General features: G+C 32.3%; 1 protein-coding gene across 1 annotated transcript in view; it reads left to right on the top strand.

Annotated features, from left to right (window-relative positions):
* Positions 1-479: 479 nt before the first annotated feature.
* Positions 480-23,096, top strand: part of ptpn21 (protein tyrosine phosphatase non-receptor type 21) — a 40,336-nt gene continuing 17,719 nt past the window's right edge. The window contains exons 1-13 of the mRNA XM_073826846.1: positions 480-616; positions 2,574-2,871; positions 5,908-6,077; positions 6,159-6,256; positions 9,725-9,792; positions 9,888-9,958; positions 11,247-11,334; positions 12,710-12,798; positions 13,599-13,686; positions 15,549-15,628; positions 18,207-18,267; positions 18,640-18,718; positions 21,035-21,918. Coding sequence (XP_073682947.1) covers positions 2,692-2,871; positions 5,908-6,077; positions 6,159-6,256; positions 9,725-9,792; positions 9,888-9,958; positions 11,247-11,334; positions 12,710-12,798; positions 13,599-13,686; positions 15,549-15,628; positions 18,207-18,267; positions 18,640-18,718; positions 21,035-21,918 — 1,956 coding nt within the window. The 5' untranslated portion in view covers positions 480-616; positions 2,574-2,691. The remainder of the gene's footprint in view (positions 617-2,573; positions 2,872-5,907; positions 6,078-6,158; positions 6,257-9,724; positions 9,793-9,887; positions 9,959-11,246; positions 11,335-12,709; positions 12,799-13,598; positions 13,687-15,548; positions 15,629-18,206; positions 18,268-18,639; positions 18,719-21,034; positions 21,919-23,096) is intronic.

Genomic DNA, 23,096 nt, shown 5'->3' with positions numbered 1-23,096 from the left:
TTAAATACTCAGTAAAAGTTTAACAATTCAAATATGACAGCTCTGTTTTATTACACACCTCACAAATCCTCAAGAGCTGATAAAGGCTTGCTTATCATGGCAAACACTCCTTCCAGAAGTCACAGTGGTAAATAATGTGCAGTTATTCACATGGCTTTACAGCAGCTGCTCTCATTCCACGCATTCCACGCGTCTGACGTAATGCGCGCAAGTGCGCGACCTGCATCGAGGCGCAGCACAATTGTTCAATTTATTAATCTTATTAGATTTTTCTATCAAACATAAGCTTGTTTTTGTACTCCAAAAAAATCAAAAATTAACTTTTACGCGTTCTCCATCGAAATTAGATCTCATGAGTGTGACGAAACCGAAAAGACCGTCATGGGTGTGAGAGAAAATAGTGCCGTGGATTAATATGCTCCCGGTCACCTTTCCTCTGGTATTCCGAGCGGATGTGACGCAGCAGCAGGAGTGTGACCCGAGGAACCTCAAACATGCGTCAATCCCGAAAAAACAAACTCCACCAAATGTCGGATTATTATCACAAACCGTAATAACTACTCTAAAACTATTCATGCTATAACTCAAGGATATAATAAATCAGATAATCCAGCAGGTAAGCGCCGGAGAGCTTTTCAAATCATTCTTTTCCACAGTTTTAACGTTACTCAAAAGTGTTAGCAGCGTTAGCCAGCGCGCTATTAATCTCTAAATAAAGCTAAAACTCAGTTATCCGAATAAACAACACCTATTTAGACTGTTAAATATCTGTTTGAAGACTTTGACGCCTTATTTCGTGAAGTGTAAAAGTCCCATCTGGATGCGTGCGGTTTTGTGGTCACTTGTTGCTCCAAAAGTTAGTCAGACATTTTTGATGTTTGTTTATATTTCGGAAAAGCAGAAAAACTGATGGTTTTCTAACATCGACAGCAGGTTTAAGGCTTTCAATGTACTTTTATATAATTAAACGCTTGTTTCGAGAGATTTGAAGGCCTTAGGTCTAAATCACGGTTCTTCTGTTATTGTTTTGTTTTTGTTGTTCGGTCTTATCAAAATCAGACACACCATTGTTGTAGTGAATTAAATACATTTGTAATAAATATGTAGTTGTATTCATATCATAATCATGAAAGGCATAACTGTGTATTTAAGTAATGATGCATATGCATAACATACTGTTAATAAATTAGCAGTATTGTGATTGATTTGCTATTGATCTGTATTTTAAGATTTGTGTTTTCTGTGTGAATTCGTTTTATGTCATGGTTCTAAAATAGATTTTAATAAAAGCATTATTTATAGTGGTTCTCATTTGGTTTTGCTTTAAGAAATAGATTAAAAATGTGATATTGACTAGCAAAAAAGTCCCTAAATTTACAGATATGTTAATATTAATATGCAATACATTATGTATAAAACCTAGTTTATGCTTGTTTAAACTGGTATACTATTTGAAATATATTTATTTTTTGTTGTTACATTAAGTTTTTAGTTTACTCTTTATATAGTGCTATAATGTTTGAGTATTTATTGTTATCTTACTTTTAATATTGTAATATATTTAAATAAATAATTAATTGTATTTATACATTTATTTTAATATATAATCTTTTTATTTATTCTTTGTTCGTTTTTCAACTTGAAAACCCTCTTGTGTGTTTTAGATCAATATTTACAATATGTATTTGTGACCCTGAACCACAAAACCAGTCTCAAGAAGCACAGGTATATTTGGTGCAATAGCCAAAAATACATTGTAAGGGTCAAAATTATAATTTTTTCTTTCATGCCAAAAACATTAGGATATTAAGATCATGTTGCATGAGACTTTCCTACCATACATATATGTGACCCTGGACCACAAAACCAGTCTTAAGTCGCTGGGGTATATTTGTAGCAATAGCAAAAATACATTGTATGGGTCAAAATTATTGATTTTTCTTTTATGTCAAAAATCATTAGGAAATTAAGTAAAGATCATGTTCCATGAAGATTTTTTTGTAAAATTCCTACTGTAAACCTATCCAAATGTAATTTTTGATTAGTAATATGCATTGCTAAGAACTTAATTTTGACAACTTTAAAGGTGATTTTCTCAGGATTTTGATTTTTTGCACCCTCAGATTTCAGGTTTTCAAATAGATGTATCTCAGCCAAATATTGTCCTATCCTAACAAACCATACATCAATAGAAAGCTTATTTATTGAGCTTTCATATGATGTATATATCTCAGTTTTGTCAAATTTAACCTTATGACTGGTTTTGTGGTCCAGGGTCACATATTGCAACTTAATTTGTTATTAATAGTATGCATTGCTTAGAACTTCATTTGGACAACTTTAAAGGTGATTTTCTCAATATTTAGATTTTTTTGCACCCTCAGATTTCAGATTTTCAAATAGTTGCATCTCAGCCAAAAAAATGTCCTATTCTAACAAACCACACATCAATGGAAAGCTAAAAAATGATCCTTATGCATGGCTTTGTGGTCCAGGGTCACATATGCGAATTTGATTTGATTATCTGTGAATGTCGTTTCTAATCTGTTTTGCTGTGGTTTGTCTTTATCCAGGGACTCATGTGTTTGTCTTGTGGAGCCCTGTATAATCCGGCACCCCTCCATGGATTAAGCGCAGAGAAAAGCTGAATCCAATCATTCTGCTCGAGGAGGGTCGCGGCATCGGTGCATCATGCCCCTTCCGTTCGGATTAAAGCTCAAGAGAACCAGAAGATACACGGTGTCCAGCAAAAGCTGCCTGGTGACCCGCATTCAGCTGCTCAACGGCGAATATGTGGAGTTCACGCTTTCAGTGGAAAGCACGGGACAGGAATGTCTAGAGGCGGTCGCACAGAGACTCGAGTTACGGGAGGTAGGATTGCCGTCGTTTTCGGTTTAATCTGGTCGAAATCACCTTAACGCAGCATGGGCGTGTGTTTATTTTAGCTCGCCGGTGCCGTCTGGTGTCTCGGCTATTCTAGGACCGCAACCAAAATGCTGTCAAACACCCTAAACGCATGTGTGCCAAGAATTCGGCCTGGACTCTGTGTGCTTCATTTGCATGCAGTCAGCAGCATTAGAGAAGTCTGAATCAGATTATCGTGTTAGTAAGCCATCTATATCTAGTTATAGATCACTGTGTCTTTTCAGGCATGTTGTGTACGTCTCATTTTCTTTACCAACCAACTGTGGCTTTTCAGTAGCTTAAAGTCGACAAGTAGAGTGATTTAATCAGCATGTACTAATTGTGCATGCTTACAATATATTTCCAAGGTTAATGTTAAAGCAAAAATACAGTATTGACAATTAAAAAAACTTTTACTCCCGATTTCACAGACGAGGCTTAAACCTAGTCCCAGACTAAACTGCAAGTCTGAGCTGTTTCAACTGAAAGAAACTTGCACTAACTGATCCTAAAATATATCAGTGCCTTTGTTTTGTCTCGAGATGCACACCAATAATGTTTTATTCTAACTCACATTTATAAAAATGACTTAAATGTCTTAATTGAACTATGACTTAATCCTGGCTTAGTCTAAACCCTGTGTGTGAAACCAGGCCTTAGAGTCTATAGAGTTGACAAATATCATGTCCAGTTCAGCTTCAGGATTGCAGGTTGAAGTAATGCATAAGATAAAGATGCTGAAACTGGTCACCAGTTTGTTCAGATTAGACCATTTTAATTATCATTTAGCTATTTTTCATAAAGTCATAAAGTTGCTTATATAATAAATGCATAAAGGAATTTGAAGGAATAAATCATTTAAATCATTTAATCTTGCATTTTGATATGGATTTTTCATGCACAAATATTTACTTAATGAGTCATAAAACAGCTTGTACAGTAATTGTATTAAGGAATCTGAAAAATGTTGATTAAAATCATGTGTAGTTTAAGTTTTAGATTTTGTGATTTTTAATTTAGGGTTAGCAGTATTAATTAGAATTAGAAAAACATTTGTAATCTATAAAGTTGACGGGTATGATGCTCATTTTAGCATTAAGAATGTAGGGTAACCCTATATGAATGCATAAGGTAAAGTACAAATATTTCATGCATGTAGTCTGAATGAATGAGTCATGTAGTATAACTATATGAAGTAAATTTAAAAAATGGTTTAAAATAGTGTTAGATGACGTCTAGTGTGTCACACTGTTTGCATAGTAAAGTTAACTAGTAGACTGATTTAATCAGCACATACTTTTATGAACTCATAAAGTTAAGTGCATATTTTAGGGTCTGAAACTGGACACTTTCTTTTTAGGTTTTCACCTGTTTTAATGACTGTTTAGCCATTTTTGTAGATCAATTATAGTCCTGTGCTTTAATAGGAATTTTTATAAGTACAAATATTCTATGCATGAAGTTTAAAGCTTAATATGAATCATCCAAACTGCGTGTATGATAAATGTTTAATGTTATTTGGAAAAATATTTAAAATATTAAAGTCAAAACACTTTTTTTTTATTTGGCATCAAGATTTTAAATGTAAATTAAGTGATGCTTAATCACCATTTAGCAATAGTTCTCAACTGGTTTTGCTTCACAAAATAGATTAATACATTTTAGTGGACTTAACTATGAATTTTTATAAGTGCAAATATTCTCTGCATGTACTTTAAAGCTTAATATGAATCATGCAAACTGCGTGTATAATAAGTATTTAATGTTATTTGGAAAAATATTTATAAAAGTCAAAACGCGTCTGTTTTATTTGGCATCAAGATTTTAGATTAAATGTAAATTAAGTGATGCTTAATCACCTTTAAGCTATAGTCCTCAACTTTTGCTTCAAGAAATAGATTTAAACTTGGATTCTTGTTTAAACTTTATTTCACTGTTATTTTAATACGATTTTATTATTTAAAGATATTTATGCATTTATTTTAATATATATTTCTATTTAATTTATTCAAGAAATAGATTTAAAATCAGATTCTTATTTAAACTTCATTTTGTTGTTATTTTTAAATACAATTTTATTATTTATTTAAATATATTTATGGATTTATTTTAATGCATCATATATTTTTTCCTACGTTTTTTTTTGTTTGAAAACCCTCTTGTGTGTTTTAGATTACACAAGTAATATGTATATGTACATGTCACTTATCAAATGTGATTAATGATGCTTAATTACCATTACGCTATGGTTTTGCTTTAAGAAATAAATTTAAAATTGATATTGAGCGATGACCTGAATTGTTTATCATGAAAAAATTGCACAAATTTCCCTAAAATTACAGATTTATTTATATTAATTAATTAATAGTAACAACCTACAACATCAAGTTTTTTTGTTAGCTATAGTTCTCAACTGGTTTTACTTTAAGAAATAGATTAATGAATTTTAATGAACTTTACCATACATTTTTAGAAGTACAAATATTCTATGCATGTAGTTTAAAGCTTAATATGAATCATACAAACTACATTTTTAATAAATATTTAATGTTATTTGGAAAAAAATATTTAAAATAGTTAAATCGAAACAACATTTTTTTTTGGCATCAAGATTTAAGGTTATACATTTAACCTTAAATCTTGATGCCAAACAAAAAAAATGTTGTGATGCTTAATCACCATTAAGCTTTTTTTTTTATTTTTATTTTTTTATTTTTTTGCAGATCAGTGACCATCCTGCTGTGTGACATGAACTTAAAGTATCTTAATTAGTTTGAGCTCATAAGATCATCATGTGTAATTATATTAAGGAATTACATCATAAGTTTTAGGATGTCACACCTCAGGTCATAGTGTGAAACTTTTAGCTACAGATCTTTTGCCAAAGAGCCGTTGAGAATAGGCCCAGTCTTCACCTCTAGAAACCGCATGAATGTTGATCATCCTGGCCTGTTGTTTCTCACGAGTGAAAGGGCAATCAGTGAAATTCTGTTCATTCCCCAGATAACGTATTTCAGCCTCTGGTACTGCAACAAACAAAACCAGCAGAGATGGATTGATCTGGAGAAGCCGCTGAAGAAACAGCTTGACAAGTACGGACTGGAGCCGACCGTTTACTTTGGGGTGGTGTTCTACGTGTCGTCTGTTACCCAGTTACAACAAGAGATAACCAGGTTAAGGACGAGAATAAGTTAAAAAATGATCCACAGCAGTGCTGTTAGAATGCTTTTACTCACTTCCTGTTTTCCACACAGATATCAGTATTATCTCCAGCTGAAGAAAGACGTTCTGGAGGGGAAGATTCCATGCTCCATTGAGCAAGCCATTCATTTGGCCAGCTTGGCTGTGCAAGGTATTTTTTCTGATTATTATGTTTGGCATTTCAGGTATTTGAGTATAATAAGATATTATAATTGATTCAGGTCTAATGCTTCGCTCTCCTCATTTTCAGATGATTTAGTTATTGTTAATCTTTTGGGGCATTTGTAATTTTAATATTCTATGCAGCTGGTTCTGTTCAGTTAGGTCTGTCTGTCTGTCATCTATCTGAAATAATTTGCAAAATACAATAAAAATGTAAAGGTAAAAAAAACAATTATATTAATTATATTAAATAATAATTAATTATTATTTATAGTAAAATAAAAAGTAAATGAAAGAATTTGTAGAATGAAAATAAAAATTTGTAAAATAATAAATAAATTAGTAAAATTAAATAAAATAATTTGTAAAATAAAAAAGTGTATAATAATTAAAAATAAATAAAACAAATGAGAATTAGTAAAAAAACAAAAACAATGAAAATGTGTAAAATAACAAATAAATTAGTAAAATAAAACACATATATATATATATATATATATAAATGAAATAATTTGTAAAATAAAATTAATAAATGACTAAATAAATAAATAGTAAAATTAAATTATAAATAAAATGCAAACAAAATACAAACAAAAATAAGTGTATAATAATTAAAAACAAATGAAATAATTGCTAAAAAAATATATACGCACAAATATGTTTGTTTTTAAAGAAAAAAAATTATATTGTGAAATGTTCTTACAGTTTAAAATAATGTTGTTCTATATTAATATATTTTAAAAATGTATTCCTGTGATGCAAAGCTGAATTTTTATCAACCATTACTTTAGTTTTCAGTGTCACATGATTTTTTTAAAAAATCATTCTAAAACACTGATTAATTACTGTTACTGTTTATTATTTTATTTTATTAAAAAAGTTATTTCATAACATTATTATTATTATTATAATATATATATGCAATTTTAATGGTTAAATATACAAATCTCTTTAATTGTGAATTAGTATTAAATCAGATGAATCGATTTATTATGAATTGATACAAATGAATCAATATCGAATCAAATAAGATTGAATTACAAGCTTGTCAATTGAATCAAATCAAATAGTGAAATTTGTGTCAACAAACAGCACTACATAGTGTTTTGCAGTCAAATTCAGGTTTTCATTCAATGAAAATCTTCCCTTTCACCCTCAAAGCTTTTAATATAATGTGAAAGGTGTTATGAGAGTTGATGTTGCAAGAGAACATTTGCTTTAACATTCTTAAGATAACATCGAGCCAGTGTCTGGTTCATGGGTTCAGATACTCCATCATGAATGTATGGTTTTACATTTCTATGGGCTGCAAGTCTAGAAAATCAGAGCACCATTTATCAAGCTGTGCTGCCAGGCTCAGCTTAGCTTTTACCCAACACAAGAATCTCATACGCTGCTGGCAAAGATATATCTGGCAGCACCAGTTACTGGACTGCTGTTAGCATAGCAGAGGAACTGACATCATGCATTGCTGCAGCCAGATCAAAAAAATATTTCCCATAGTTGCACCGTCAAAAGGCCTTTGTCTTTGCATGGTTTGTGTCGTTTCGATGAGGCCGGACGTTCAGCTGGAGTTATTTTTGTGCACCAGCATTGCTGTGTAAGGAGGCTTCACGCAATGGTAATGTTTCGGATTGTCGGCATAGCTGTGAACATTTCTAACGGGCTGATTAGACATGCTGTTAATGTTGAGCTACTACAGTTACAAAAGCTAAATCGATTCCCTCCATAACAAACGTCTCTCAGCTTTTCTAAATTTAGATGTGTGATTTCTATAAATGTTGTAGATGATTTTGCAGGAGTGTCAGTGCACATTTTACATTTTAAACCCAGCATCGAACTAATAAAATCAATGCATCTTTATTCAGAAGGAGCATTTGTAAAAAAAAAAAAATAATAATAATAATAAATAAAAAAATTAAATAATTTGCGGAATAAAATAAAAAAACAAGTGAAATAATTTGTAAAATAACAAATAAATAAATTAGTAAAATGAAAAAATAAATTATATAAATATAATAATTTACTGAATACAATAAGTGTATAATAATTAAAAATAAATGAATAGAATAATTTGTAAAATAAAAAAATTAATAATTTGTAAAATACAATTAAAACAAATAAATTAAAATAATATATCAGTAAAATAAAAATAAAATAATTTGTGAAATACAATTAAAAAATAAGTCTAATATTAAAAAATAATTAAAATATATTGTGAAATAAAAATAAATAAACATTCGTAAAATATTGTTAAATAATAAATAAATTAGTAAAATTAAATAAAAGTATAAATAAAATAATGTACAAAATCAGCATCAAACTCCTAAAATCAATGCATCTTTATTCAGAATGGCAATTTTGAAGAAAAAATAAAGTAAAAATCAATAAAATAATTTGAAATAAAAAATAAAATAAATAAAAACATAAGTGAATTAAAAAAAAAAAACTAATAAATTAGTAAAATAAAATAAAATTACATATAAAATAATTTGTAAAATAAAATTATAAAATGAAAACAAAAAAATTTGCAAAATACAATAAAAAATAAGTATAATAATAAAAATAATTAAAATATGTTGTAAAATAAAAATAAACATTTGTAAAATAATAGCTAAATAAATAAAATAACTATAAATAAGTAAAATTAAATAAAATTCAATCTAAAATAATTTGCAAAATACAAAAAATAAGTGTATAAAATAAATAAAAGCAAATGAAATTTGTAAAATAACAAATATATTAAATAATTTGCAAAATAAAATAATTAATATTTTTTTAAATAATAAATTAATAAAATAAAATACTATGAGAATAAGTGTATAATAATAACAATGGTAACACTTTACAATAAGGTTCATTAGTTAACATTAGTTTACCATATTAGTTAACATGAACTAATAATGAACTGGACTTATACAGCATTTATTAACCTTTGTTAATGTTAATTTCAACATTTACTAATACATTATTAAAATTTTGTTAACATTAGTTAATGCAGTGTGAAATAACATGAACAAACAATGAACAACTGTATTTCCGTTAACTAACGTTAATAAAGATTAGTAAATACAGTAACAAATGTATTGCTCATGGTTAGTTCATGTTAGTTAATACATTAACTAATGTTTAACTAATGAACCTTATTGTAAAGTGTTACCATAACAATAAATAAATAATTTGTAAAATAACAAAAATGCATAAAATTTATTGTAAAATAAAAATATTCAAATACATAAAATAAGTTGTAAAGTGGAATGCAAAAAAACTATTTGTAAAATAAAAATGATTAAAACTCTTCTAATTTAATTGGTGTTTTCAAAGACAGTCGTGCAAAGTCATGTATATCAAGTAAAATATAAAGTATCGCCCCATGGGTCTTTCTTTGAGGCATCAATGTCATTTGGAGGCTTTTTAAAACAAACACTAAACATAAGTTTTTGTCTGTTGGTTCCAGCTGACCTTGGAGACTTCAATCGATATGACTCCCAGGAATTCCTTCAAAAAATCGTGCTTTTTCCAATGGTATGTAATCATTAAACATTTTATTGTCTATTAAAGTATTGAAGACAGAATGTTTCATAAATCTGTTAATTCTTCTGTTTCTCCGCTTTCCTCAGCCATGGATCCAGGACGAGAGAGTTGTGGAAGAGGCCACTCAGAAAGTCACCATGCTCTATCAAAACTACCGGTGAGAAACTAGTTATTTGCGAAATGGGAAAAGCCTGAAAAACTGTTGGCTGCAGTTTACATAAGTCTCAGCGAGAAGGCTTCTAGATTATCAGATGTGTTCAGATGGTTCCTGTTAGTGGATTTCAAAGGCAGCTGTCAAACCCCTGGCGTGACTTATGACCAGACTTTCAGCTTTGGGCTCAGAGCAACATAAAAGCTCTTGGCTTTCCTGCAGAAGTTTCAGAAGGTCTTTCAGATGAGGCTTGGCACACGTTAAGGCTGGAACATATCAAAATATTTGCCACATTTTGTTCCTGATGTGAAAATCCTTTATCTAAATTGTGATGTTTTTATATTATGATGGTTTAAGATGGTTCATTTTTAGCTAAATTTAAAATTTTAGGAACTAAATCCAGTTACATTTGATGAGTTGATTTCAAATATATATTTTTCCGGGTTTCTGTATTTATATTTTCTTAGTATTTTGTCTTTGTTTTCCATTACAAAATATCCAAACAGCCTTAAATCAAGATGCATTTACTTAAAATGCAAAATGAAGATTGTTGATGTGTTGTTTTCTGAAAAACTGAACAAAAGTGAGTTTGTTCCTTCCTTTTGCCAGCTGTTCTTGTTTTAATCATAAACTCGTTTAATTTTTATTTAATTCAGTTTCTCAGAAAACAAGACTTCTTTTCATTTTGCTTCTATTTAAGCAACTTTATACATTTGCACTGGGAATTAAGACAAAAATACAATCACTTTTTTTGCAGGGTGCACTGAAGGTGCATTAGTTTTTTTTTTTTTTTACATATTTTTAAGATTTTTTGTAATGAATTAAAAGAGAATGTATACATTATGTAATATAGTTTTTCAGTTCTTTATGGCACATCACTCAGAAAACAAGAATTCTTTTAATTTTGCTTCTATTTAAGCAACTTTAGACACTTGCACTGGGAAATAAGACAAAAATACTGAGAAAGAACATCTCTTTTTTTGCAGCATGAACTCAAGGTACATTAAAAATTATTGTTATTTTTTTTTTTTTTTTTTTACATATTATGATTTTTTGTAATGAATTAAAAATAATCTGTACTGTATGTAATATAGTTTTTCGGTTTTATATGACACATGCTTTTTCAGTGTCTTGGATGAACTTAACATCCGCATTGCAATGCTCTGATGTTGTTTGTTTGTGTTGTGCACTATAAGATTGAGGAAGAATCAGCACAGATGAGTCTGATAATGACATTAGATGACAAGTGCATTGTTGAATGTGACCTTTGTGCTGTGTGTTTTCTCTTTCTCAGAGGTTTGTCTGCACCGGAGGCGGAGTTACTCTACATGCAGGAGGTGGAGAAGATGGAGGGGTACGGCGAGGAGAGTGTCCAAGCGAAGGTAAACCGGCAAAGAGCTATTCCTTGTGCAATTCAAGTTCCTTTTCATGGGTGACAACTCCTTTTGCAAGAGTGCATGTGACTGCTTTGACAGTGGGAAATACATGCACATGAAATACCAGTTGAAGTCAAAAGTTTACATGCACCTTGTATATTCTGCAAAATGTTAGTTATTTGACCAAAATAAGAGGGATCAAACAAAATGCATGTTATTGTTTATTTAGTACTGACCTGAATCAGAGATTTCACATAAAAGATGTTTACAAATAATAGTTGAATTTATAAAAATGACCCCGTTTAACAGTTTACATACACTTTATTTTTAATACTCTTGTTACCTGAATGTTCCACAGCTGTGTTTTTTTGTTTAGTGATAGTTGTTCATGAGTGCCTTGTTTGTCCTGAACAGTTAAACTGCTCTCTGTTCTTCTGAAAAATCCTTTAGGTCTCACAAATTATTTGGTTTTCCAGTATTTTTGTGTATTTGAGTGTGAAAAGATGCATTTCAAAATCATACAGTCATTGTTGGAAAGGGTTGAAATACACAAAAATGCTGGAAAAACACAAAATTTGTTGGACCTGAAGGATTCTTCTGAACAGTGGGCAGTTTAACTGTTCAGGACAAACAAGGGACTCATTAACAACTATCACTAAACAAAAAAAAAAAAACAGTCATGGATCATTAAGGTAACAAGGCAGTATTAAGAATCAAGTAGTTTACTTTATAATAGACATCAAAAGTCATCAAAAAGAAGAAATATCACCAAGGGGTGTTACATTTTGGTGTCTGTTGGTGATGTTTTTCGAAGCTACTGAAAATTTCCTTACTCTCAGGACATCCAGGATATAGATGAGTTTGTTTCTTCATTAGATTTGGAGAAATGTAGCATAGCATTCCATCACTTTCTCACCAATGGATCACTTGCAGTGAATGGGTGCCGTCAGAATGAAAGCCTGTTGATAAAAACATCACAATAATCCACACCACTCCAGTCCATCAGTTAACATCTTGAGTAGACAGAAGCTGCGTGTTTGTAACAAACACATCCATCATTAAGACTAAAATACTAAAGCTAAAATACAGTCCTCTATCCATAATAGTGCTATTTTTGTTGAAAAAGTCATCTGGTCTAAATCAGGAGAGAAATATGCACCGTTTACAAGCCAAAACAGCTCTAAACAAATATGTGTGTGGATTTTGATGTGAGAGACAACAGAAGATAGTCTTTTTTCACTGGAGGAAGTGTTGTTATGGATTATAGACTCCATTCTCCATTCTCTGCATTGCTGAATTATTTTAGATACTAAGAGTCTTTTAAATTAATAATTATTTCATGATACTATATTTTAAGATTTTCTTCCTTGTTTCTAAACAGGATGCTCAGAGCACAGATGTGATCATCGGCTCCTGTCTGGACGGGATTTTTGTCAAGCACAAAAATGGGAAAGCACCTCTCATGTTTCGGTATGTGTGCATGCTTTTTAGGGTCAGTTTTAAAAAAAATTAGATTTACACATCATATGAAAGCTGAATAAATAAACTTTCCACTGATATATGCAATCTATTTGTTAGGATAGGACAGTATTTGGCCGAGATACAACTATTTGAAAATCTGCAATCTGAGGATGTGGAAAAAACTAAATATTGAGAAAATCACCTTTAAAGTTGTCCAAATAAAGTTCTTAGAAATAAATATTACTAATCAAAAATTAAGTTTTGATATATTTACAGTAGGAAGTTTGCAAAGTATCTTCATGGAACATGATCTTAACTTAATATCCTAATGATTTTTGGCATTAAAATAAAAATAAATGTAATTATTTTAATAATTTGTTTTAATATAAATAATACAAATAAAGTTAAAAAAAATTAATTTGTAATTGGCAGTAATATTACCTAATTTTTTTAAATATATATTTTATTTATTTAATGTGTAAAAAAAAAAAAAAAATATATATATATATATATATATATATATATATATATATATATATATATATTTAGGTAATATTACTGCTAATTACAATGTTTTATATCAGAGCTTAGAAATAAATAAATATGAAAGTGTGCAAAACATGCAACTAGGTTTATTTCTGTATTTTACTACCTATTGAGGGAAAAATGATCAGAGCAAGTAAAATAAATACAGATATTGTCAAAAGATTTCAGCTGGTGTACTATTGTGCTCTTCAAAAGGTTGTTTATTATCCAGCATGTTGTTTTACCGTCATGTGTCTGACTCAAGCTGTTCATTGTTTCTGCAGGTGGAATGACATTAATAATATGACTCATAATAAGTCTTTCTTTGCCCTGGAGCTCGCCAACAAAGAAGACACAATCCAGTTCCAGACCGTAAGTCAGATGCTTCAGATGCTTTTCTTTGCCTGAAATAGCCAAGGGGTCATCGGATGCAAAACTAACTTTTCCATGTTGTTTGAACATTAATGTGTGTTGGCAGTACAATGATACCACCCTACAATGATTAAAATCCACCCAGTGTGTTTTTAATTATCTTTAAAAGTAATATCCTCTTTTTAAAATCAGCTCATTCTCAGCTTCTTGTGGGTGACGGCACACAAACAGAGGCCCCTCCCACGATAGTTGATTGACATGAGCGCCTTACCTTTAGACCCGCCCTCACCGAGCTCAAACAGCCCGACTCTGATCGCCATTGTGTGACTCAGGTGCAGAGGAAGACAAGAATGTCTCTAATTGAGCGACATCTGAGCCGCTGAAGACGATAACATTACTTTCGTTTTTAAAAGGAAAGCACCGAACCCGATCTACATATGCGTCTATGTTCGTGCAAATCATTCCTGTGGCAGCTTCACCCACAGCAGAAGTCACTAAGTTTTTTTTAATGCATCTTTGCAAATGGCCTTTCTTAATAATGTGCTTGTTGGGAATTTTCGTGGCTAAATAAGGCTAAGGTAAACATCACGTCTCATCTCATGGCAGAGAGGGGAGAGCAGAGCTCATTTGCATTTTAAGGGACCGTGCAATAAAATGAGTTGAGCTTTTGCAGAGCTGATTTTAACATGGTAAAAGGGTGTTTTTACACTACTATTGAGAGTTTTTAACCAAAGTATATTATTGACTTTTCATTAAAGGATAGCTATTGCCAAAATGCAACCTGGGCTGTTTTTTTTTTACTGTAAACGAGACAAACTTATATCTAAAAGCATAATTACGACAAACGAGCCGTTTTTGAGATTGACCGTGATTTCGTTTTGTGGTCAATGGCCGGTGAATGGGAGTACTAGGGGCATAACTTTGAGCGCATCAAAATCGATATTTTTACAACACTAAGAAGGCTCGACACACCATGAAACTTTGCTCAAAGTATCGCCTGGGTCTCTACACATGAACATTGTTTGTGTACACAGAGTTTAATAAAAAGAAAGGTTTTGAACAACTCACTTTCACTGTTTGAGTTTCCGCTCACAGCCATCTTGCCAGTCAAGAGGTGTCGATCTCCAAATGCGAGGATGGATAGCTCCTAAAACATATTTCCATATAAATGCACGGCTAATTCATTGTTTTTTCGCAAGTGAAAAACAATATTAACCATCTCGATTTTAAAAAGAGCCTCATATTAGCCTAATATTTCGTCCTGTGGAGTCCATTCATTCGCATTCAGAGATCGACACTTCTTGACTGGCAAGACGGCTGCGAGCGGAAACTCACACAGTGAAAGTGAGTTGTTCAAAAACGTTCTTTTTAGTAAACTCTGTGTACACAAACAATGTTCTCAATGCTGGAGTTCATGTGTAGAGACCCAGGCGATACTTTGAGCAAAGTTTCATGGTGTGTCGAGCCTTCTTAGTGTTGTAAAAATATCGATTTTGATGCGCTCAAAGTTATGCCCCTAGTACTCCCATTCACCGGCCATTGACCGCGAATCGAAATCACGGTCAATCTCAAAAACGGCTCGTTTGTCGTGATTATGCTTTTAGATATAAGTTTGTCTCGTTTACAGTAAAAAAAACAGCCCAGGTTGCATTTTGGCAATAGTTATACTTTAAGACTTTACAGATTCATATGAACTTGTGGACAATGGCCATCTGATGACCCCTTTAAATGAAGCTAGATATATGCTATTCCATAAATGCCTGTGCGAATGTCCATTCAGTGAATAGATTTGTGTTTGGACTCAGTTAGGTCAATGTTCTGGCCTGATTTGATTGAGTAAAAATGTTCTGGCTGTGTTTCAGGAGGACATGGAGACGTCCAAATATGTGTGCAGAATGTGGCTGGCGCGGCACAAGTTTTACAAAATTAACAACAGCAGTCTGTAAGTTTGTGTGTGTTTTTTTTCGTGTTTGTGAGTTTGTTAGGGATGCACTAATTTGGGCCAGTATGAGTTCAACTAATCTATAGCTTGTTGTTCATTTCTCTCTTATTTCCCCAAACAACTATTTTCAAATCATAATTTAGCAAAAAATTCAAACCAAAGTTTGGGTGCAGTGAGATATTTATCATCTAGCCTAGCCTAGCAACTAAAATCATGCTAGAAACATGCTAGTAGCTTGCTAATCATGCAAGAAACATGCTAGTAACTTGTCAGTCATGCTAATGACATGTAAATAACATGCTAATCATGCTGGAAACATGTTAGCAACTTGTTAATCATGCTGGAAACATGCTAGCAACTTGCTAATCATGTTGGAAATGTGCTAATCATGCTAGAAACATGTTAGCAACTTGTTAATAATGCTAGAAAATGCTAGAAACATGTTAATCGTGTTAGCATCTTGCTAGTCAGCCTAGAAACATGCTAGCAACTTGTTAATCATGCTTGCAACATGCTAACGACTATTTAAAATAACTATTTCAATATGAATATATAGTAAAATGTAATTTATTCCTGTGATCAAAGCTGAATTTTCAGCATCATTACTCCAGTCTTCAATGTCGCATGATTAGTTATTTGACTTCACACTTTTGTAGAAATGTATTTTACAAATGGTAAGCTCAAAACATCAGAATTTATTTTAATATACATGTCACTTTTGATCAATTTAATGCATCCTTGCTGAAAAGAAGTACATAAAAACAACAACAACAACAGCAAAAAAGCTGATTGTTAATTTATTTGTTTTAAATGGTTGGCTGCTCCATCAGTGCATCTGTAGTTTTGTGTGTCTCCTCCTTCACTGCTGTCCTTTACTGTCTCCAGAGAGTTGTCTGATGGCCCAAACTCTGAGGGCTCCCAGAGGTCCATTCTCTCTCTTTCTTTTCCTCGTTTTCCAAACCTCTCTCGTCCCTCTGTGCCTGCTGACAAGGGGTGAGCCTGACTGCATGAGGTTGTGAATGCATTACAGCTCAGAGCTTTTCATGGGCTAAAGCAGGGCTGCTCAAGCCTGCTCCTGGAGATCTACCTACCTGCAGATTTTTGTTCCAGCCCTGCTCCAATACAGCTGTCTGTAATTATCAAGTGCTGCTTAAGAGATTAGTTAGCTGGTTCAGGTGTGATTCTTCAGGGTTGGAGCTGAACTTTGTAGGATAGTAGATCTCCAGGAACAGGGTTGGGCACCCCTGAGCTAAAGAGTGACAGGAAACTCCCTAAAGGAATGGAGGAATGGCATGTCAACATGCCCTGGTCACATTGCACAGCAAATATTAAAAAAGAAGAATATTTGACAAAATAAAATCTACCCTGTTTTTTTATTTTATTTTATTTTATTTTATTTATTTTATTTTATTATTATTATTTTTTTGTAAATTAAATAGATAATAAATTAATCATCAAGATACATATTTTTTATCTCAAGTGTTTTGCAAATAATTTAACTTTACAGTATAAATTCTGATAAGTAAAATGTATGATACAGTACTGCTCAAAGTTTGGGATCAGTAACACTTGTAATGTTTTTTTTTTTTTTTTAAGAAGTCACTTATGCTCATCAAGACTGCATCTATTTGATCAAAAATACAGAAAAAAACAATAATAATGCAATTATATTACAATATAAAATAATGATTTTTATTTTAATGTCCTATTTTAATTTCTGTGATGCAAAGCTGAATTTTCATCAGCTGTTACTCCAGTTTTTAGTGTCACATGATCCTTCAGAAATCATTCTAATATGCTGATTTATTATTAGAATGATCAATGCTAGAAACAGTTTTTTGGAACCTGATACTTTTTATCAGGATTCTTTGATAAATAACAAGGTTAAAAGAACAGCGTTTATTCAAAAGATAAATCTTTTCTAACAATCTAAATCTATGCTATCACTTTTTATTGATTTAACACATCCTTGGTGACTAAAAGTATTAATTTCTTTCAGAAACAGAAAGAATAAAAATGAACTGACCCCAAACTTTTGAACAGTAGTGTATATAGTTTATATATATTTTAAATAAAAGCTGTTCTTTTTAACTTTATTTAAAGAATCTTGGAAAAATATCAGAGATTCCAAAACATATTAAGCAACACAATAATAAATCAGCATATCAGCTGTTACTTCTTGAAAAATCATTCTAATAAAAATTCAGCTTTGCATCAGAGCAATAAATTATATTTTAAAGTATATTAAAGTATTACACTGCAGTATTATTGCTGTATATATATATTTTTTTTTTTTTTTTGATCAAATAAATGCAGTCTTGATGAGCATGAAACATTACAAGTCTAACTGATCCCAAACGTTTGAGCGGTAGTGTATATTGAAAATGTTAAACACTGAGAATGTGGCTGAAAGTTCTCATGAAAGTGTTGCAATGCAAAAAAATGTAATGCAGTGCCAAATGCAAACCGCTGACTTTATATCATACTATCGCAGTGCATGTGACAAATAAATGATTGCACTTTATTACTCTCTGGTTTGTTTCACACTCATCTTTTATTGTTTTGTGTTTTATTACAGACAAACTCAGGCCGCTCCTGTAAACGCAGTGAGGCGACGGTCCTCGACGAGAATGTCTCTGGTCAGCGTTACACCAGTTATTCAATGACTATACAACAGTTTTGCTGTGGAGCTTGTTCTGTAGGATGTGTCTGTTTTTGTCGGCTCTGCATTATCTCATTTGTTTTTGATGTGATTTACTGTAGCACTATTCCAAAACCTTGCTCTCTACATAGGCAGCTGCCTTTTAAGGCAGCATCCTAACTACAATGTAACCTTATAAATGTCACGATAAGCATAAAAAAACAACAAAAATAGTTTTAATTGAACTTTTAATGCATTTTAAAGCAGTGTTTGACGTGAGAGCAATTGTATGACTTCAAATACAAAGTCTAGATCGTTTTGGAGTTTGTCCAGCTGAATAATGCTGCTTTTGTTTTGTTTTATGATGCAGCCAAAACCGCAGCCCTACATGATGCCACCTCAGATGCACTTTAACGGTCATTACACCGAGCCATACACGTCTTCACAAGGTAGAACATCTCCCATCAGCAACAGCCCAAAAATGCTTTGTTTGTTAAAAAAAATGATTTAATTTAAGTATGTTGCATCTAAATTAAGATAAAAGCAAAATTACAGAAATTATTGAGTTTAAACCTGAAGCAAGAAAAAAAATCAAGTCAAGTCAAAATTATTTATACAGCGCTTTTTACAATACAAGTTGTGTCAAAGCACCCTTACAGTATTAAAATAATAAAGTAAAATGTCAATAATAATGCAAGAGTTCCATATTGCAACAAAGTCAAATTGGGGAGGACTCATCTGGTTCCCGTGGCCTTGTGCCGGTGGCTGTTTAGGGTAGGAGTTCTTTCCTGATGATCTGTCTCTGGGGCTCAACTAGTTGACATGGTATCCGCTGACATTCAGCTGTAGGTGCTGATCCACCATCTGGTCTAGGTTTGGACTGGATCCGGGGGACTGCAGTGACCATCTGATCTGGATACGGACTGGATCTGGTGGCTATGGTGACCTGGGAATAAGAAACAAACAGACTAATATTAATGTAGATGCAAGAGTTCCAAGTTGCCACAAAATCAGATTGGAGAGGACTCATCTTGTTTTCGCTGTCTTGCGTCGATGGCCATCTTGGTGATGAGGTCTTCACTGATGATCTGTCTCTGATGTGGTCTCTGCTGACATTCAGGGCTGTAGAGGATATCTCTGGGTGCTGATGGGCACGGACTAGATCCGGGAGACTGCAGTGACCGTCTGATCTGGATACAGGTGGCTACGGTGACCTCGGAATAAGAAGGAACGATACTAATATTAGCGTAGATGCCATTCTTCTTCTGATGCAACGAGTACATCAGGTGTTATAGGAAGTGTCCCTGGTTCCAGTTGACCTAAATAATGCAGCAGCCTAAACAATCCTTTAACGGATTTGGATTATGAAATGCATTAAGTGTAGGCCAGGTTAAAGAGATGGGTCTTTAATCTAGATTTAAACTGACAGAGTGTGTCTGCCTCCCGAACAGTGTTAGGTAGATTGTTCCAGAGTTTGGGCGCTAAATGTGAAAAAGATCTGCCGCCTGCAGTTGATTTTGATATTTTAGGTACTATCAAATTGCTGGAATTTTGAGAACGCAGCGGACATGAGGGACTATAATATGATAAGAGCTCGCTCAAGTACTGAGGAGCTAAACCATTCAATGTGATTAGAAAAAATAACTATATTCGAAAGGAAAACAAGTTTGTTTTTGGACCACACTGACATTTGTTCTTGTTTTAAGCATAAACTCACTTAATTTAAAATTTAAAATGTTTAAAAACAAGACTTAATGTAATATGTAAAGGTAATTGATCTCTTTTAGAGTTTATATTTGTACTTGAATACAAGACAAGAAAATAACAAGAATGATTTTTTAAGTGTTTTTATAACAAGGCAGAAATACTAAATAAGAAATTAATCTTTTATTTAATATATTCTATGTTTAAAACAAGATCAGTTATAGACAGTATATCAAATACTAACATTTTTAATAAATATTTTAATTAAAATATGGAGAGTTGGGGTGAAAAAGTAATTTATTTTGAAAACATATACCAAGTTCATTTATCCTGATTTAAAATCAACAACTTTGTACTGGAAAATACAAGTAAGATATTCATTTATTTTTATATTATGTTAAATTTTCTTTCTTTAAATCTAGAAAAAAAATATTTTTTATTTTTTTTTTAGTTTAAATGAAGAAATATAGGCAGTAAATCAAAAACAATATTTATTTAAATAATAATAATAATAATAAACATTACAATATTTTTGCATTATAGCATCACAGTGATGCTGACTTCTCAAGGTATCTTAATTTGTGACCCTGGTCCAAAAATAGCAGTCTTAAGTAGCACGGGTATATTTGTAGCAATAGCCAAAAATACATTGTATAGGTCAAAAAAAAAAAAAAAAAAAAAACATTAGAATATTAAATAAACATAATGTTCCATAAAGATATTTTGTAAACGTCCTACCTACCTAAATATTTCAAAACCTAATTTTTGATTAGTAATATGCATTGCTAAGAACTTCATTTGGACAACTTTAAAGGGGATTTTCTCAATATTTTTAAAATATTTGCACCCTCAGATTTTTAAACAGTTGTATCTCGGCCAAATATTGTCCAATCCTAACATAACCAAACATCAATGCAAAGCTTATTTATTTATTTATCAGCTGTCAGATGATGTATAAATCTCAGTTGACCCTTATGACTAGTTTTGTGGTTCAGGGTCACTTTAAAGAAATATTAGATATTTGTAGCAGAACTGACTCGCCTGTCTTGTATTTCCAACAGATAATCTTTACATCAACAACCAGAATGGTTTCTACTACCATTCCCAGACCAGTCTGGACCGCTCTCCGCACGAGTACAACGGCCGGATCCGTAACGGCAGCGTTTACAGCGCCCACAGCACCAGCTCCCTCAACAACCCGCAGCACTACCTGCAGCCGTCGCCCATGTCGTCCAACCCCAGCATCACAGGAAGTGACCTCATGCGGCCCGACTACGTGCCATCCCACCGCCACAGCGCCCTGATCCCGCCGTCCTACCGCGCCACGCCCGATTACGAGACCGTCATGAGGCAGAAGAACCTCGGGATGATCCCTCCGGCCGAGCGCCAGAGCCACTCCATGAGGAACCTCAACATCGGCAACTCGTACGCTTACAGCCGCCCAGATCCGCTCGTTTACAGCCAGCCGGAGATTCGAGAGCATGGCACGGGCCAGTACCCGTTCCACCTCAACTACAGCTTCCACAGTCCCTCCCCGTACCCCTATCCCACCGAGAGACGCCCTGTAGTGGGCGCCGTCAGCGTCCCAGAGCTCACCAACGTCCAGCTCCAGCAGGCGCAGGAATACCCGCCGCCCAACATCATCAGGAATCAGGTGTACTGGCCCCCGCCGCCTTATCCCTACCCTCACCCTCGACCCGCCAACAGCACCCCGGACCTGTCCCGCCATCTTTACGTCAGCAGCAGCAACCCGGATCTCATCACGCGCCGCGTCCATCACTCGGTGCAGACCTTCCAGGAGGACAGCCTGCCCGTGGCACACTCGCTGCAGGAAATGAGCGCACCGCTCATCACGACCCGACGGCCTCACATGCACAAGCGCAACTCCATCGAGATCGCCGGCCTGGCCTACGGCCTGGAGAACATGAGGCTGAAGGAGAGGAAGGTGAGTCATTTTGAGAAGTTTCGGTGTGACTTTATACACGTGTAAATATGTTTTCTAGTGCTGGGCACCAATTAATCGCATCCAAAATAAGTTTTTTGTTTATATTATGTGTGTGTACTATGTATATTTATTATTAAGACGCACACATATGGAATATGTTTTGAAAATCTTTTTTTATATGTATGTATTTACATTCATATAATTTATATTAAATATAAATATATGTATTTAATAATTTTTAAATGTTTCAAGTGTGTGTGTGTGTGTGTGTGTGTGTGTGTGTGTGTGTGTGTATATATATATATATATATATATATATTTTTTTTTTTTTATCATTTATTAATGATTTTTCTTTTTTCATGATTATAATATCTACAACTAATTTTTATATGCTATAAAATTCCTGCTAATGAGAATTAATTCTCATATAATAATTAGCAGCATGATTCTAGATTGAACTGTATTTAGAAGATTTTTTTTTTAATATTGTATAATTACAGCTAATTTTTATATGCTTGTTTTCGTGCTTGTATCACAATCCTACCAATTAAATCCTACAAATTATATAATTATTAGCGGTAGTTTGATTCTAGATTCTAGACATATTTAAAAAAAAAACATTTATGTTGAACACATTTAAAACATTTATTTATTTTCAATAGCATGTAGTTCATTTTTTTATTATGAATTTGTAATTGTATACGAATCATAAAATAATATGAATTAATAATCAATATAAAATGAATATACATAAATAAAAAGACTAATAATTGTATAATTACTAGCAGTGATCTTACGTTTTAAACTTGGGTACTAACTTTAATTAAAAATTAAATTTTAATTCAAATAAAAAGACAGAATAAAAATAGACTAATTTAAAATATTAATAATTATAATATTATTATTATTAAATTAATAATTCTCAAATGAAATTTAAATAATAACATAACTGGATTTAAGAGAATATATTTTACACACAATAAAATTTTTTGATGTTACACAAATTTAATAACTACTTTTAATATTATTAATTTACTATAGAATTGTATAAGAAGCAAAATAATATAATAAAAATAATTAATATAAAATGGACAATAATGAATAAAAAGACTAATAGTTCTATAATTTTAATATCACTAACAGTGATCTTACGTTTTAAATTGAGTTTTTGATTTTTT

This window comes from Garra rufa, chromosome 21 (genome assembly GCF_049309525.1).
Source record: "Garra rufa chromosome 21, GarRuf1.0, whole genome shotgun sequence".
In the NCBI taxonomy this organism is placed as follows: Eukaryota; Metazoa; Chordata; class Actinopteri; order Cypriniformes; family Cyprinidae; genus Garra; species Garra rufa.
This window is presented reverse-complemented; position numbering and strand designations above follow the sequence as displayed.